The 17,777-nt window shown below is 44.5% G+C and overlaps 1 protein-coding gene across 6 annotated transcripts in view; it reads left to right on the top strand.

The window, feature by feature from the left end:
• The window catches only part of KLHL24 (kelch like family member 24), a 43,266-nt gene extending 26,109 nt beyond the window's left edge, over window positions 1–17,157 (top strand). For all 6 annotated transcript variants that reach the window (XM_069089417.1, XM_069089411.1, XM_069089414.1 and 3 more), the window contains 4 exons: window positions 2,218–2,336; window positions 5,849–6,037; window positions 7,253–7,441; window positions 14,539–17,157. In XM_069089417.1, the coding sequence (XP_068945518.1) occupies window positions 2,218–2,336; window positions 5,849–6,037; window positions 7,253–7,441; window positions 14,539–14,739 (698 nt within the window). In that variant the 3' untranslated portion in view covers window positions 14,740–17,157. The remainder of the gene's footprint in view (window positions 1–2,217; window positions 2,337–5,848; window positions 6,038–7,252; window positions 7,442–14,538) is intronic.
• The last annotated feature ends 620 nt before the right edge of the window (window positions 17,158–17,777 follow it).

The raw sequence follows: 17,777 nt of genomic DNA on the forward strand, positions 1-17,777 counted from the left end.
ATTGCTGTCTGCTGTTTGCCAGCTCCCCCACATGCAAAGGTAGAGAGGCGTCCTCTGGCACAAGGTGATGCCTGAGTCTGTCCAGAGGAAGGGGAAGATCAGTGTGTCAGTTAGTTTGGTTGACCTGCTGTTTTTTCTCACCCCCTTTTATTTGTTATAAGGCTGGCTCTGAGTTCGAGTAGAGATTGGGATGTCAGGTAACAAAGATGGTGTAAAAGCAAAGACTTCAGTGGGACAATTAGGAGTAATTGAGAATACCGATAAAATCAAGCTTTTCTTGTTTTCTTAAATTGTTCTGAAAACTCTAAAAATGAAATTTTAATTCTGTTTAACGTTTCCTAGTTGTATTTGCAGTCATTATCTTTGTATGCTTTGTCTTTTATCCCTCTTAGCTACTAAAAACAAAAGGACAAATCTTGCTTGAGGATTGGCAGTTATTTATAGAGTGACCAAAAATATATCACCTTTTTATACTTGAAATAACAGTGACTTCTGTCTGCACCAGCTTTAAAAGGCTCTGGGGTAGGCGTAGCTGAGAAGAGGAGGCGAGGGCTTCCACGGGAGCCTGTTCTTCTCTCTGCCATTATCAGCTACAGGTGGGGAGGGGTGGGGGGAGCAGAAGCCCAGCGTGCTCTGTGCTTGTGCACAGGAGTCCCAGAGAAGCTGAGGAGGTTTTCTTGGTTTTGTAAGGGCAGTGCTTTGGAAATGAAGTACTCAGCTCGGCCTCTTTGCAGCTTTAGTTTGCTGGTGTATATTTTATGTTGAGAGGAGAAATAGCTAGTATTAGATAAAAAACCAGTTTGGAACAAGGAAATCCAGATTCAAGGTCTGTCTCTAACTCCTGCTGACCTGTGTCCCTGGGCTCGAGGCAGCCTCTGAGGCCGTTAACGAGCAGGAGGGCTGCCCCACCTCATAGGTTGAGAATGTTTCCTTTCCTGGGAGTCTCTATAGAGAGACTTTCCCTAACCCCAACTTATAATTAGGGTACTTTGCATTGTATATATCCTTAGTGAAGCCATTTCTGTTTTAACATAAAAAACAAAATGTTAAATTATTATTCTAAAATTAAATATTATTAGATAGCAGAACTGATTTTGGATGGATTTTTTCCAGCACGTTATATTTTACCTAAATTGTCAACTCTTTATATTTTAAATTATGATGCCTCCTCCTTCTCATAGTAAAACACTAAATATATTTGAAGTTGTTTTGACTGCTGTTCATCATGAGATCTGATGTTTATCCGCATCAAGAATTAAAAGTGAAAAATATATTTGGGAAAATTTGTTTTGAAGGCATTTGACTTTTCTCTTACATTTTTTCCATCTCTCCCCAAGGCTTTCTAACATATGAGAGAATATTATCTTAGAGTGATAATGACCTCAGACAGATAATCTCTCTGTGCCTCTTGGCCTTCTCAGACATTGGCCTGGATAACCTGGCAGCCTTTTCCAGCTCTAAAGCTGAGTCTGTGATCATGACGTGACATCAGCCTTAATAATAACTTGTTACAACTTGCCCACCTGTGAATTTATTGAATTTCTTTTTGATCTGCAGTTATTTTATCCTTAGATTACATGAATGTATCCTGCAGCTAGATCCTTCAACATTCCAAGGGGTTTTCCCTTAGTTATAGTTTTTCCTGGAATTTGGCAAAGTAATATTGACTTCATCTCTTACACCATATCATTTCACATTTCGCTGTTTCCCCTTCTAACCTAGATGACCTAAACTGTTTGATAGACATGCCCATGTTAGTAAGTGTTTACGTATGCCTGTTTTGTGCTATGTATTAATATTGTCTGTTTAATATGACCTTCCAGTTAGGATGTTGCATTTTAGCCATGGCTAAATGAGGAGGCAGACTACGCAGAATTCCAGGCACCTTGACTGGAAGCTGAGAAATGGAAACTCCAGTGTGAGATGGCAGTTGGGTTGATGACAGCTTAAAGAATTCATTCATTTTCCATAGATATATTTCTTTATACTTACACAACTGAAACATAGAAGCTTGATACAGTGGGAAAAGCTTTTCTTGGTTCAGGCCAGAGGCCTTGGTTCAATTCCTACCTGGGCGACTTGGGCTAGCTTTCTTCCAGGCCTTGGACCCTAAAATGAGGGGTTTGGACTAGGTGGCAGCTGAGGTCCCTAAAAACCCTTGAGCTATTCTTCTGTGAAAAATGGCAGTTGTTGTTGTATGTTTGTGTCTTTTTAAAGGGGGAAGAATCAATAGCCGTGATGTCTGGATTTATAACTCTCAGCTTAACATTTGGATCCGAGTCGCCTCCCTCAACAAGGGCAGGTGGCGTCACAAGATGGCCGTTCTCCTTGGTAAGGTAAGAGCATTTTCTTTGGTGGATGTTGGCTTCGAGGTGCCAGAATGATGACCCCAGCTGACTGTTCAGTGACGGTTCCACTGGTTGTGCTTCAAGAAAGATGTGAGTCCAAGCCGACTCTAGGAATAGCAGAGGCAGTTGTAGGAACCAAGGCTGTCAGTGGGGTCAGTGCTGTTGTATGTGGTAGACCAAAGGTTGGGATGTGACATCTGGCAAAATGGAGCCATTGGGGGAATTCCGTATGAGGAGATGGGTTTCAACATAAACTCGTTTGGCTAGAGCGCACCCCCTAGAACTTGAGTCTTAGGGAGCTTGAAAATAGTACCAGAATCAGTGCCTGTGGGAGTCTTCAGGTCTGGCCCCCTCCCTGTTTTACTGAGGGAACCCAAGGCCTCTGAGGTGTAGAGAAGACCAGCAAGAAAGGGAAGGAGAGAGTAGATGCTAGACTGACGCTGTATTTGGCCTAGGGCATGGTGATGGTTCTGTCCCCTTACAGGAGGCCTTCTGGGTATGGAAGCCAGCTTTCAGGGAGGGGCGTCTGTCCTGGGGACAGCAGGGCCTACCCACCAGAGAGGTTCTTTTGTTCTGGCATGTGATTGGGCTTTCCCCACAGACACTGTTTTCAGATGTTATTTTGTTTTCTTTGACAAGATTTCACAAGAAACGAATGTTCTTGCCTGCCAGAGGAGAAACTTTGGCTCAAGAGAGCAGTGCTTAGGAGTAAACACTTATCCTCGGTGAATTGCTAGGGTCCCTTCTGTTCTGTGAATTGGAAAGTGGCAGAAAGAAACCCCACCAGTGAATCTACCAGCATTAAGCACTTTTGTGTATATGTCAGGTGCTCTGCTAAACGCTGGCAAGACAAGTAAAAGTAAGAAAAACAGGCTTTACCCTCTAGGGACTTAAATTTGAATGGGGGGAGACTTTACATGAAAGGCCGGCAAGATGAAGAAGAGGAAAGTACCTGTGGAGGCCTGAGAGTGGAACATGGCTGGCCCGAAAGCCCTCTGCAGAGCTGGAAGGCAGCAGCCAAAGGTCTGGAGACAGCAGGACCTTTGCGTGGGTGGGTTCTCCAGCTGCAGTGAGGCCTCAGAACAAAGCACTGGGCAGTGGTAGAGAAAATCCAGAGGCCAGTCTGGCATGGCATGCATGGAGCAGGTGCAGGGGCCTTGAGGAGCAGCTGGACAGCGATGACTTCATTGGGAGAGGGAGAAGTTTCAGGAGTTCTCAGCAGGTCCAAGGGGAAATACCTCTGAGCTTGACTGGCCTCTCTTCAGGGACCTGGATCCAGAGTTCTTGACTTCTCCTCCATAGCTCCTGAAAAACATTTCTTCTCTAATGATTATAATGGCTTCATTATGTCAGGCATTGGTTTAGAACAACCAACAGGATTTCTTATGATACGTTTTTGGAATTACAGAAATAAAGGAACTAGAAGGACTTTGAAAGAATTTTGTTTGGAGGTGAACCATGTCAGAGATTTTGACAGAACTTATCCAGTGAAAGCCATTCTGGGTGATAACTGGTGCCCATGTCACCAGGTGACAAGTACTGCCATCTTTGTGGGCCATGTGGTAGGGCTCGGACCTTCAGCACTCAGCCCTGGACCCTTGGTTGATTTTGGAATTCGGGATTGTGGTCCAGAAGAATCTGCAGAACAGCAAAGAAAAGGGCCCCTCTCCTTTGGTCTTTGTGGCTGTGATCAAAGGGCAGTTTAGGCCTGCCAGTTTCCAAGGTGCAAAGAAGCCCCAGTTTTGTGCAAGTTCTCCTGTTTGGGACATTCACATCAGACTTGGGGACTTTGTGCTGGCCTAAGGTACCCTGAAGTCCATATGAATGGTCAGGAACATGTTAGCTAGCCAGCCTAGAGGGCAAGTGAATCCTACCCACAGTCAGGCCAGCATGGTGCACTCCCAGGATGGAAGCACTGATTGGTGCATGTGCTGAGCAGATTTCCATCCTTCCTAACTAACTCCCATTGGTGGTCACTTTGTGGGGAACTAGAATGCACTTTAAGAACAATCATGGTGAGGCATCTAAGTTGGGAGGATTAGGTAGAGAGAGAGAGAGTAGTGCCCAGAGGAAAGGAAGGATCTGCAAGGAGAGAAGGTGCAGTGTGAAATTTGTGAAAAAAGAGATGATGTTGTATCTGACAGTGCTTACTGGGTTGGGAGTCAAGAGGCCTAGCTTCTAGACTGGCTGTACCACTGTCTTGCTAAGTGGTTGTGAAAAGGCGTTGAGTCTCTGTCTCTCTTATCTCTCTTGAGGCCACATTTTTATTATTATCATTATTAAAATCTTTCAGTCTGATCTCTTAGTTCTGCTTATTCATCCCATCCTTTCTCTGCAGGATGCTAAGCACTAGAAATTTCAAGATAAATACCATCCAGACCCAGCTTTCAGGAGTTTACAATAAGACAGATTGACCTGGAAGGACCCTGGAATCCAGTGGCCCTGGCCAGAGCTCTCTAAATGAGTGTAGAAACCCAAAGCTGACAAGCTCTATCTCCCCCTTAGATTTTCTTGAGGTCTGAACAGCTTTTCTTGATGAAAATTAGAGATGGATCTGCACCTCAAGTGATGTGTTTTCTGATGGTTGTGTATTTACTTGGAACATTCTACAGCAGTGTGGGGTATTTGCCTATAAACATTATCTATGATAGATTCATACATGCTATTAGTCAAATTACAGCTCCCTTTCCCCCAACCCAAACACAATTTGAATTCACTTTCAGCATTTAGTAAGGACCTACTCCTTGCCCAGACACTGTGATAAGTAAGCTCAGAAGATGTGAAGACAAAAAGACTAAACTAAAATTCTTGCCCCCAAAGAACTTAGGGTCTACCTGGGGACACAGCATTTATAAAAACAAGTAAATTACAAGTGTGTTTCGGGAGGAAAAGAACATTAATCAGTTGGTGAATTAGAGAAGACGTCCAAGATAAAAGTGGTACCTGAGCTCAGCCTTGTAGTGAAGAGAAGGGTCTTTGTTGGGTGAAGAGGTGAGGAGGGAGGAAGTTCCAGGCAGAGGGTTTTAGCCTGGCCAAGTGGAGGTTTGGGGGGAATCAAACATTTAATTGAATGTAGAGTGCACGGAGGAGTAGGTTAATGTGAAATAAAAAGCAGAAATGTGCCAGGTTACAGAGACCTGAAGTGGGCAGGGGGAGGGAATTGTCAGTTTTATCTCAGAAGTTCTAGATTTTAAATCAGGAATTTAGCAAGTCTTTACTGTGTGCTAGGTACTGTGCATGATTCAGAGGATACAAGAAAAGTTCACTTGGGCAGCGATAGGCAGATGTGGACGTGATGCAAAAACAAAAGATATTGATAAAACATCTTAAAATAACATGAAGTCACTTTTCATTTAATTATCTAAGCTAAACTTCCTGTAACCATTGGTCTTCCATCATTACTGAGAGCTTTCCAAGGGGAAAAAGTGAGTGATTATATGCGGCTTTTGGCTGAACTCGCTGTCAGACAGATGTTGCTGATTTCTGTGTTGCAAACTCAGGTCTATGTCGTCGGAGGCTATGATGGTCAGAACAGACTCAGCAGCGTCGAGTGCTATGATTCATTTTCAAACCGCTGGACTGAAGTTGCCCCCCTCAAAGAAGCCGTGAGCTCCCCAGCGGTGGCCAGCTGCATCGGCAAGTTGTTTGTGATTGGCGGAGGGCCTGACGATAACACGTGCTCAGACAAGGTGAGCGGCCTCAGGACTGTGGACTCCACAGGTTGAATCCACAGATCCATCGCCAGATAAGAACGTTAACACCAAGTGCTTATCAGATAAATTCTTAACAGAAAGGTTTTTAGTGCTGTCTACTGCTGTGTGCGTGGATTGGTGACTGATGATTCTGTGGTTTAGACAAAACCCTTCCCCCTGTCACACGCAGTGCACCTCTCTGTCTTCTTCCTTCAGTTCTCCAGAGCATTCACCCAGCCTCACTGGTGGCTTCCTGGTCACAAATTGGGTCAGCCTTTTTGGAGTGGGGCTATGCAAAAATCCTTCCATGTTATTGGAGTTTTTCTGTAGAGCTCACAGAATCCAAAATCTCTCCAAGAAATGGGTTGATTGTTTAACACGGCCCTGTGGTTTGCAGACAGGGAGCAAGTAACCTGTGGAGTGAGTACTCTGAGGAGTTTTAGAAGGGAAGGAAACAGCAAAAGAAACTTGGAAGAGTAACTGGATACTTTGGAAAAACCACATGCTCCTCCTGGCAGAAAGTGTCTGTCAGCAGTCAGGCTGAGCAAAAGCCAAGTGATATTTATGGGAACTGTCATTTTTGGAGAAAGAATTTTAGTTCAGTACACTCTAACTGTGGCACGGCCACCATCATTCATCTAGGTGTCATCGTTTGCCCTGGACAGAACTGCTGTCTACCTTTAGCACTCTCCAAAAAGCAGAGTTTCTCTGAATAGTGGCAAATTTAAGAGTTGGGTGTCTTATAATTGCTTAAGAAAATGGGTTTTGAAAGATTTTCAAATGTTAATTTTGTGGAAAAAAAATTACACATTACAATATATGTCGCAAGTCTTATTCTGTTCTCTCTCTCTCTCTGTTTCTGTCTCTCTTTCTCTCTCTGTCTCTGTCTCTCTCTCTGTCAGCATTTCTGTTTATGTATAACAGTGAATCAATTCTGTATAGTTCTGGCAGCATTTCTCATTGGGAACCTGAGAGATTGTATATACAGGGTATCCCAAAAATCCTGGTACGTTTAAGTAAGTTCTAACATGTCATTCCAGATGGACAAATATTACCTTATTCAGATGTCTTAAACTGTCTGGCTTTCTGAAATTTTCTTTCTTGGTTAAAGATGCCACAAATTCATTTCTGTGGGTGCTTCTTAGGAAAGCTTTTTTTTTTTTTAATGTGGGACTCAGGAACCTAATTACATGTGTTTCCATACCTTACCAGGTTCAGTCGTATGACCCTGAAACTAACTCTTGGTTACTTCGTGCCACGATTCCCATTGCCAAGAGATGCATAACAGCTGTGTCCTTAAATAACCTGATCTATGTTGCTGGAGGGCTTACCAAGACCATCTACTGTTATGACCCAGTTGAAGATTATTGGATGCATGTACAGAACACATTCAGCCGCCAGGTAAAATCTCCAAGACCATGATTATTGGTACAGTGGAATGTACCACTGACTCTTCTCTTGGCAGAGCGGAGCCCTCTGCAAGTAGGTCTGGTGGAGCTCCTTCAGGAGACTCTCTGGTTGGAAAAGTGTACGTGCTTCCTTTTCCTCTCCACTAGAGGTACCAAGTGCTATGACTAAGCCTTGCTGTGATCCCATCCCTTTCCACCTTGCTGCTCCTATCCCATGGGACCTCTGGCCTTGTGGTGTCCTGGACCCTGCGGGTGGTGGCCCGAGCCACATTTTTAAATGCATAAGAACGAACACATGAGATGACCAGGGGAAGCCATTTACCCTTTCAGGGTCTGTAGTCCCCAGGTCAAGAATGCCTGCTCCCTGGATTCCCATTCCTTCCTCTTAGAACTAAAGTATCTTCCCTTTTGCTTTGGTTTCTTTTCTTTGACCCTCTCTTTAAAAACAAACGCAGCACCAGCCAAGCCCTGCTGTCCCTTCTGCTGCTTCCCGGAGCTGCCAGCCCTCCTGTCCTCGTGTGTTCTCACTGCTACATTTGCTCCTCCTGCCTCTGGGTTCTTGCTGCCCTGTCTCACTCTTTTCCCTTGAGTGTCTGACCCAGTGTCCTGGTGGGCTTTTCTCCTCTCTGACTTTGCTCTGTGCCTCCGTTGCTGGCTCCTCTTCCTCCTCTTGACCCCTGCACGTTCATGTTCTTCCAAATTCTTTCTTTGGACATCTGCTCTCGCGTGTTTCTCTTTGTGGCGTCTATGAAGAAGACGTGGGGATTAATAGTTGGTAGCGTGTTAAGTGCCAGGGTGCTGTAGGGGTCTTCCACGTCCTAATCGGAAGGCCCCTGTCACCCTTGAAGCAGAGTGGAGGGATCCTTTCTCCCATCTCTCTTGATAATATGCTGTACTCCCTCCTTATGTTCCTCATTGCCCTTTGAGGGGACTCACAACTTTAATTTTTCAGAGACTGGTAGTCTGTGACTCAGCCAATATATTATCATGGGAAGAGAATTTATGTTTTAAAAATACGGGCCTTTGTTTCATAGAGAAGCCTAGGGTTATTAAAAATCACTACTTGGTTTCCCAAAAGCAATTTAGCTTATTTCTCCTATTTAGCTCTAAGTCTAGGTCACCATTTACAGTGTCTATCCAGGATATATGTATTGAGGGATTCTGCAGTTTCTTCAGGCATCTGTATTAATTACCAAAGCCTGGGTAATAGATATTTTTCATTATGGTTTTTCTTGTGTGGTTATTAGGTATTTGGGGGCTCATTTGGAGGCTCCACCATATTCTAGGGCTTGGAAAATGTTGTGGAAGAAAGGCCCACTCTTGGACCCAGGTTTTGGTCCTGACTTGGGTTGCTCATTGGCTGTTGGATTGACCCTGAGCTGCCAGGAGGAGTTGAGGCAGATGCTTTCATACTTTAAGGTTCTGTAGAAACGTCGGTGACTTGGATTTTGCAGCGGCATTTTCTCTGCAGGAGCCACAGCCAAGAAAAACAAAAAAAATCTCCAGATCTCACTTCCACACAGCATGAGCATAGGGGAAATTTTGTGGTTAACAGTATTGAATATGTAATGTCTGTTTCTACCATGGCTAAGTCAGACAGTCAGTAGCATTTTTTAAAAGCTTATTATTTATTTGTAAGTAGTGTTTTATTTTTTCCAATTCTGTCCAGTTGTAAGGAGTGATAGCGTATGTCCTGGTGTGGTGAGGAGGAGGTGAGCCCCGGCCATTGCTGGCCTCCCACCAGGGCAGTGAAGATGGCTCTGTAACCGGCTGCTGCAGCCACAGAGACCCCTCAGCAGCTTAGGCCTTGTGGCCGTGCACGGCCGGGTCCTCCCCAGCCTCCTCTCCCATCCTCTTCTTCCCCCAGCATAGCTCACGCACTCCCTTGTGTGGCATCCTTAGCACTCAGCTTCTGCCTCAGCTTGTTCTAGGCTGGACGTGTCTGGGCACCCTTCTTGCAGGCCCAGATTTATCCCTGAACGTTTGCCCTTGCTTTCAGCTTCTATTGTGGTCCTTTCCAAATCTGTATTGTTTGATAAGCTTCCTGCGCAATCATGTTAGGCCCTTTTCCAACTCATCAGAATCATTTCTGTTTTTGTTTTCAGAGCATAATTTTTTGGCAACACTTTCCCCTGAAAAATAGTCTTATTTGGTTCCTACTTTTGCTTTCTCTTAATTCTTTCAAATTTCTTCTCCCAATATCCAAGCTTAATGTCAGATTTTACCTAGGATTCCTCCTTCTCTCTCATCATGAAATGATCATTGCCTCGATGGCTCCTGTTTCTTCTTCAGTAACAAGTTTCTCCTTTTTGTTTAGAATCAGGTCTGATGTAACAATTATCCTATTCCAAAGCCATTCTCCAGTTGTGAACAAGGTCATGGTGCCCCTTTTGTATTAGGATTTCTTGTTTACTTTGTGTACCCTCCATTCCTCATCTATTCGTGCCTAGCATTGGAGGCTGTGGGTTTTTCTGCTGCTTCTCTTTTTGAATGTTGTCTCCTGGGATTGATGGATCCTTCTCTCTCCTGCTGTGCTTGACTTGGCAGATCTGTGTGGGCAGGCAAGGGACAAGCCTCTCCTCCTTTTTTAGTTTAAAGTTCTCTTGGTGAGATTTGTAAGACGAGGTAAAAATCAGTTCTTACTGATTGTTGTCAAGTGTGTCGTCTCTTGGCAAGAGCCCATCTTTTCTGGCAGTCAGTAAAATTCAGCGAGCAGCTGTGTGCTCCGCACTGTGCTGAATAAACACTGGGGATACAAAAGGGAGCAGAAGAAGGGCCCTGCTCTCAGGGAGTGCCCAGTCTAATGAAGGAGGTGAGAGTATGGACAAGCAAGGTTTGTGTAGGATAGATGGGTAAGGGAAGGCACTGGGATTGAGAGATTGGGAGGGCCTCCTGTAGAAGGTGGGACTTAAAGGAGGCCAGGGAGGTCAGGAGGTAAAGGTGAGGAGGAAGAGCTTCACAGGCCTGGGGGACAGACAGACAGAATGCCGGAGCTGAGTACTGGAGGGTCTTGTTTACAGAACAGCCAGGAGGCCAGAGGCACTGGATCCAAGGGGACATACTAGGGAGTAGGGAGTAAGAAGCCTGGACTGGAAGGGGGCTAGCTTATGAAGGGCTTTGAATGCCAAGCAGAGGATTTTTGTATTTGTCCCTGGACGCCGTAGGGGAGCAGGAGGTGACATGGTCGGTCTTATGTTTTAGGGAAAGCATTTTGGTGACTGAATAGAGGATGAATCTAAACTTTATTCTCATAAAACATCTTGGCCAGACGTTTACTTCCCAGATGTGCGGTTCTCCTATGGAATACCTTCCTGTCAGTAATCAGGAGTGATGAGACTATCCCTCTTGCCCCTGAGGTCTTTGCCAGGCTCCATAAGGCTTTCTGGGTTCCTTCTAGTGCTGTCACCTTTTTCCATTCTGCAGGTCACCAGGAGTGAGTAATGTCAAGATTGACCAGCTTCCAGCTGGTTCCCATCCCATCCCAAGTGCATGCCCCAGGAGGACCATGGACTTCTCCGTGGTTTATGCCAAATAGGACCATCTTCATTTCATTGCAACACATAAAAAGGATGAAAATGTGTGGGTGCTCTCAATCTTGTGGCTACTGCCCTCTGAGTGTAGGCTCAGATGTCACCGCTCGGTGGGTTGTCCCATCACCCCACTGACCCGTGGAGTTGGCTCACCACAGGTCCAGCCTTCACACCCTGACATGAAAGCACTTTTAGCCTTCTCTCCCTAGTACCTGGTTTGGGGGACTCAAGTGCAAGTCATGGTTTTTTTTCCAGCTTAGGCCCACATTCTAGCCTATGATACCTTCATTTCCCACTTCTCTTGGCCAATGCGTTAGCTCATTGACAGAACCATTGAGTAGTCAGGGGCTGGTGATAGAGCCCGAAAGCCCTTTTCTAGAGACCCCTCCATTAGACTTGAGTTCATTAGCATCTCGCACCATGCCCCCGGTTCTGTACTCTGGCTTGTCCACTCGATTCCTTCCCTGCATGAGAACTTAACCAGACTCTCTTTGTACTTCTTACCATCTAGATAAGATAGACCACTTAAAATCAGCCGAAACCTGGGCAACAGTTTGTGACTGGCCCTCCTAGCACCGGATTGGGAGTCAGGACATACCTGGGTTGTCTCTTCCCTCCAGCCATTATTGACCATGGGACTTTGGACACAAGTAATGTCACCTCTTCAAACCTTAGTTCCTTTCTCTCTAAAATGGGAGAAATAATACTTCTCACCCACCCCCTAGGTATCCCCCCACCCCAGGTGAGGAAAAAGGAGAAGTTCCGCTGTGCCTGCCTCAGTACATCTGGGGCGCTCAAATAAGAAGGCAGGTCAATTGCTTTTCCTTACATTCTTCTTTCCTTCCTTTCTTCATTCTCTCCTTTCCTCCCTCCCCACCTTTCTTGCTTTGGGGGAAAAACTCCAGGTGCTAGACACCTGGCTTGCATCTAGACTACCCCTATGTAAGTTGGAAATGGTGCCTGTATTTTAAGACTAAATTTTCTTTTTGCTAAATAACTGCTTTTATTTTTGTAATGCACTTTTATTGTTATCTTTGTTTTCACGTCACCTGCATTTCTCCATGTGTCCTCCTTTCTCCCCGCCTCCCAACCCTGGGCCATCCCGGACAACCCAGAGAGTTCAACAAAAAGAGCCAAGGTCTCAGAGAACACGGCCCCTGACGATGTGCCCTGTGCTCCAAGGCCGGTGTCCTCTGCTGGTAACGGAGGCAGGGCCGCCTTCTTTGGGACCACAGGGGGCCCAGCATGGCTTCGATGATGGCACAGCTTTTGGTTCCAGTCATTTTGTGCTGTGGAAGTTGGTCTTCCCTAACCCCTTGGGTTCTGATGACCCGAACATGATTTGGAGGCTCATTGAGCACAGGTACACACTGGATAGGATAGCCTTACCCTAGTGGTTGGGTCCGAAGGCGTGTATAGGGGACCAGCCCTGCTCCCCAGCCCCACTCTGACTTCCTGAAACCTTCACTGCTACATGATTAGTCTGAGCCCGCTGAGCCCTGCTCTCTCCCCTGTGCAGCTCTCTGCCCATCAGCTTTCCTTGCCCAACTCCAGGGCCCACTTGGTACCCATTCCAGCCACCGTGCCCCATCCTCTTTTCCGCATAGGACCTTCTCACCCCCACCCCACTCCTCATGTGTCGAATGTTGCCAGTAATGATAGTTTGTCTTAGTGTTGAAAGCGATTAATTTGTGTTCTAGTCAAATATTCACAACACAATGGTATTAGTAATGGGCCATAATGGGTAAATGTCTTGAGTCTAGAAGCTCATGTAGGCATTTTAAGGGAATGATGCTTTACTTCAGACAGTGGGTTCCGTCTTATTTCACAGACTCTTTAAACTATATCTTAGAGTTCCAGTGATTCAGTATTTTCAAAGGTATGGAATTTGTTCTCTGGAGAGCCTTCTGTAAAATGGTGTAGAGAGATGGTAGGCTATCATTTTAATTAGTCTTAGGGGATAAAGTATAAATACTAAATGCCTAAATTCCTTATTACCTTTGCATGTTACAGAGCTATAAACAGTGGCATAATTTGAGTAAATCAGGGAAGAGTGAGACACTTTAAACAACTTGATTGGATTCTGAGGGGCCCCAGACCACTCAGTCTTTACGTCAGTGATCTCATAATCTTTTAGGCCTACAGTAAACACTTACTAGCCCCCAGATTCTTAAATTAGGAAACTGAAAGCAAGCAAGATGGCCATTCAAGTAAAATCCCATTGTGAAGAATAGGAAATCCAGCTGAAGAGATTCTTCTAAAGCCTCTTCAGTGCCCCAGCCCACCTGTAGAGTGACAGAGCAGGGGCACCTTGGGGGTGGGGAGCAGAGTTCATGCTCCACTGGCCACTCTTGAGTCATCTCTGTCATGATGAATAGTGAACCTGCGGGTTGGCGGATCCCCAGGCAGCATGTCCCCATGCACGACCTCTGATCTTGTGTTCCTACTCAATATATGTGCGTGTGTGTGCGTGCATATGTGTCTCTGTATGTATATTGTATACATGTGTATGTGTACACACACACACCCCTCTCTAAACTTCCCAAACACACCACAGTGACATAGCTTGCCAAAGGTCCAGAAGCTTAGAGGCAGAAAGGCAAGCAGAGTGGAGGCAGGCCTTCTCTTCCTGCCCCCCCCCCCTTCTCTCCTGGAGCATTTCTCTTTTGCTTGTTTACTGGCTACAGAGTTCCCTCCTGGTCCTCATCTACAGGCTTTACAGACGCGATGTCACAAGAAGGAAAAGCATGTCTCAGTGAACTCCTGTCCATCGTGCCATCGTGCTCTCCCTGGCATCTGGCATTTACTACATAGAAATTTAGCAATCTTACCATGTAATGCAGTAGGCCATAGAGATGAAGATGTCATGATCTGAATTAATTTGAAAGTCACATTTTTTCTTTTTAAGGCTTTAAATAGAGAGGTCGCCTCTTTTGAGGAAGAGGGTTCAGATAAAGGAATTGTTTGTCCAGTGTCCTGTAATAGTTGTGGTAGCCTTGCTCAGCAGGAGGAAAGTGGCCCGCTAGTGCATGTCTCTCTTCAGTGGATGCTCTGATATAGTCCCACTTCCTTTGTTTGAGTTTGAGTTTCAGCATACTCTTTGAGACTAAATATGGCAAATGAACTTTGAAACTTTTTTTTGAAACAGAAACAAATTACATGTTGTATATTATTCATAACATATATAAATGGTATATTAGAAATATACATATGAGAGAATTGGCATAGGATTAATCGTACAAGCTCCAATCAGGTATTTAGTAATCAAGTAGCACAGTGACAACAAAGGGGGACCGAGTGCACAGAGCACTGAACCTCGAGTGACAAAGACCGAGTTCAAATTCAGCCTCATTCAGTTGCTAGTTGTTCAAGCCTGGGCACTCACTTAACTTCTGTTTCCCTTAGTTTCCCCATTTGTAAAATGGGGTAATGAGAGTGCTTTGCAAACATTGAATTGCTATATGAGTGCTCGGTATTGTTATTATTTATGGCACAATTCTGCTTCCACCTACAACTACTTGAATAATTCATTTTTTTCTTCACATACTTGATTAAACAGGAAAACTGCGGCATGTCTGTGTGTAATGGCAAAATCTACATCCTGGGTGGAAGACGGGAAAATGGAGAAGCGACAGACACGATTCTCTGTTACGATCCCGCCACTAGCATCATCACCGGGGTGGCCGCCATGCCGCGGCCAGTGTCCTATCATGGCTGTGTGACTATTCACAGATACAATGAAAAGTGCTTTAAACTGTAAAACCAGGAAGCCTCAGAGAAGCCGCTGCCACCGCCACCGCTGCTTCCACCCCAAACAGACACTTGAGGTTTCTGGTGTTTGGTTTTTACATGTTATATGCAAACAAGAGAGTTCCTGTGCCTCCCTGGGCCAGTGCCCGTTTCCAAACTGTAAATAGTACAATGTCCAAAGCCTTACTCGTCATTAGGACTCTGACTTGTGGTAATAATGATCTGATGTTCCCTCTCTTGTCCCAAGAGAGGCCTTCGGGGGAGGTAGCCTTTACAGGTATTGGTAGGGCTGTGTAGACTGCAGCACGTATCGCCTGCCTTCCTACACAGCTTTGCACCATTTGTGAATAGTCTTCATTCTAAGTCTATTCTCCTTAGACTGTATGTGCCTCATTGTGACATTCATTCTAGAGGAAAGCTAGCGAGGACTTCCTTGTTGAGTTTGCCTACATTGGCTCACTCAATGCTTCAACCTTTCTTCAAAAAAAAAAAAATCCTACGTCATAAGAAAGTAGGTTTAAAGCAAAAAGATTTGTGAGTGGATTTTTTCTCTTACAGATGGAAATTTGGTGATTAGTTCAGTTTGATAAATGTCTGAGAGGTGCCGTACTGCCATGGCGGTTGTGATCAAATAGTCAAATAGTGTTCTTTTCTGAAAACAGTAATTTGGGGAGACTCAGAAGTAATCCTCAAAGGCCAGAAAACACAGGCCAATTCATTTGGAAAGTATAAAACCCTGGAAAGGAAAATAGCCCGGTGCCTCACGTCGAGGAGAGCCATAATAAGTGGTTCTTTGATTGGACTAACCCTTTTTGGCCCTGGGAGAGACCCTGGAGGCCAGAGGAGCTGCTCATTTCCCTGAAGCGGGCCCACGTGCTCAAGAACCGCTTTCATCTCACAAGTGGATGCCTTCATTTGGTGAGGATCCAGCTTCTGGATGGGGGAGTCCAGGGATCTCAGCAGGGTCTTCATTAGCTGCAAAGTATTGCCACTTCCGTCGAGGGGAAAGCCCCTTTTCACTTTCAGGGACCACCCATGACAGTGGGTCATGTTTTCATAGTGAACTTAAAAAAAAAAGACAACTTTTCACCTTGATTTAAAGGTCAGTGTCAACGTTATGTATCCTTTCTCCCTACCACCAGTCAGAAACGTCAGCTTCCCCCAAAACCAGGTCCCGTCCTTGTCAATCTCCCACTAGCTTTCACTGAAGGAGAGATGGTTGCAGTGCATTTCTGGGGCACATCTAAGGATCTCATTACAAGTGATTCTTTTTTATTTCTGTGTTAATGTAACATAGCTCCACAAGTTTGAAATGCTGGGGAGCTATGTTCCATCCATAGCGATATCTGTAGAGCTATTATCAGAAAGTATAGAATGCAGGACTGTTTCATTTATTTTAGGAGGGTACAAACATTTGTTTTCCATGACCTGCTCTTTCATACTTAGCTAGAAACTGAATCCTGTGCTTCTCTTTGCTATAAAAAAGAAACTCTGCAAATGTCTTAGAGAAAAGACCACCCAAACAAAAAGACCCTTCCCTGGAAGTCTCCTTAGGATGTTTCTCAGATCACAAGATGCTTTGAAGAAGGCATCCAGGAGCATTAGAAAAATTAAGTGTGAAACAGTCTCTTAGCCTGAATTCAAACAGGAAACATTGAAATTAGGGGATAAATGTACCCTCATTATAGCAAAGAATTTCTGCTTGTACTAAACTGCTGTATAATTTCTTGTACATAATATTATCAAAGGTAGCAATACAGGGATTCGTTTGCATTGTCTTATGTATTTGTAAATTGGTGCCCATCTGTAAATAAAGGCACTTGATTGAGAAATGTTTTTCTGCAGATAAATGACTTATGTGGTCTTTTGGGTATGACCTGTTTACTTGGATTTTGTTAAGCTTATGCATTCTTCCTTAAACTTTTCATGCGCCAACTCTAGTAATAAACAGGACACAGTGGACAAGATCTGCATCTTAGCGCTCCTCCCAGTGTGTGATTTCTTTCTCCTTGATCAATGCCTGAAACTTTGTAATATACAAGTCATTTTCCAAACTAGTGACTAAAAGACCACAGAAAATTGGCATTTTTTTATCCCAGCGAAGTTAGACAAGGTTGTTATTTTTGAGCTAAAGAGACCCAGCTGATTTTTTGAAATGTCCTAGAATTATGTATCATCCTCAGTGAAAGCAATCAGCTACAGAGGATTGCCACTTATTGGTGCAGACATTGGAACTACAGCTTAGGTTAATGGCAAAGATTACATTCATACTGTCATTGTACCATTGAGGGGTTTTTCATATCTGTTGCTCATGTGGACACACACGCTTGTACATGAAGAATCCTTCCTAGACATCTGTCATGGTGAAAGGCAGGAGAATTTCGTGTGGACCACAATTAAATAAAATGGAAGATAATGTGCTTACTCATTAGAGCATTTTTTTACTTACCAAGTGCAAGTTTGAAATTGTCTTCCTTGTGTGAAATATGGTTAGGTGAAAGAGAGGTGGTGACCATCTTTATAACGGAGCTCCTTGGAGGTTCACATCTGCAATGTCAAACCAGTCAGGAGGAGTGATGCTCAGGAATGATGTGTTCTGCTACCCCAGAGGAGGACAAAATGAGTGAATTTATTCTCTTTATCAGTAGATAAAAGATCTTTGAAATGCTAGGCTTTCTTCTTTAGGTGATAGAACAGCAGAGACACTTCTGGCTTTCTCCCACTGAAGAGAATCATTAGTTCTTGTTAAGGGTGTCTATCTGCCTGGGTTCTCCATTTTCAAAAACCCTCGTCCCCTGTCCGCCTTTGAATGGGAATTGAGTGGAAATCTTTTGGATCTCCAGAAGCCTGGAAAAGTTTAAAAACTCAACATATGTCACAAAGAATTTTTTTTACTTTGTTTTTAAGAAAGAAAAATACTTGGGGAGGAAATTAATTTGTCCTCTTCTTCAGATTAGGGCTTCTGTCACTAGTTAGTTACTCTCAGAAAGTCTAATTCTAGGCTTTGAGGCAGATTGGGAAAAGAGGCTTTCACCCCCCCCCCCCCCC

Source organism: Petaurus breviceps, unplaced genomic scaffold, assembly GCF_028583685.1.
Source record: "Petaurus breviceps papuanus isolate PSGF00001 unplaced genomic scaffold, PetGlider_PUasm1.0 186, whole genome shotgun sequence".
Lineage (NCBI taxonomy): Eukaryota > Metazoa > Chordata > Mammalia > Diprotodontia > Petauridae > Petaurus > Petaurus breviceps.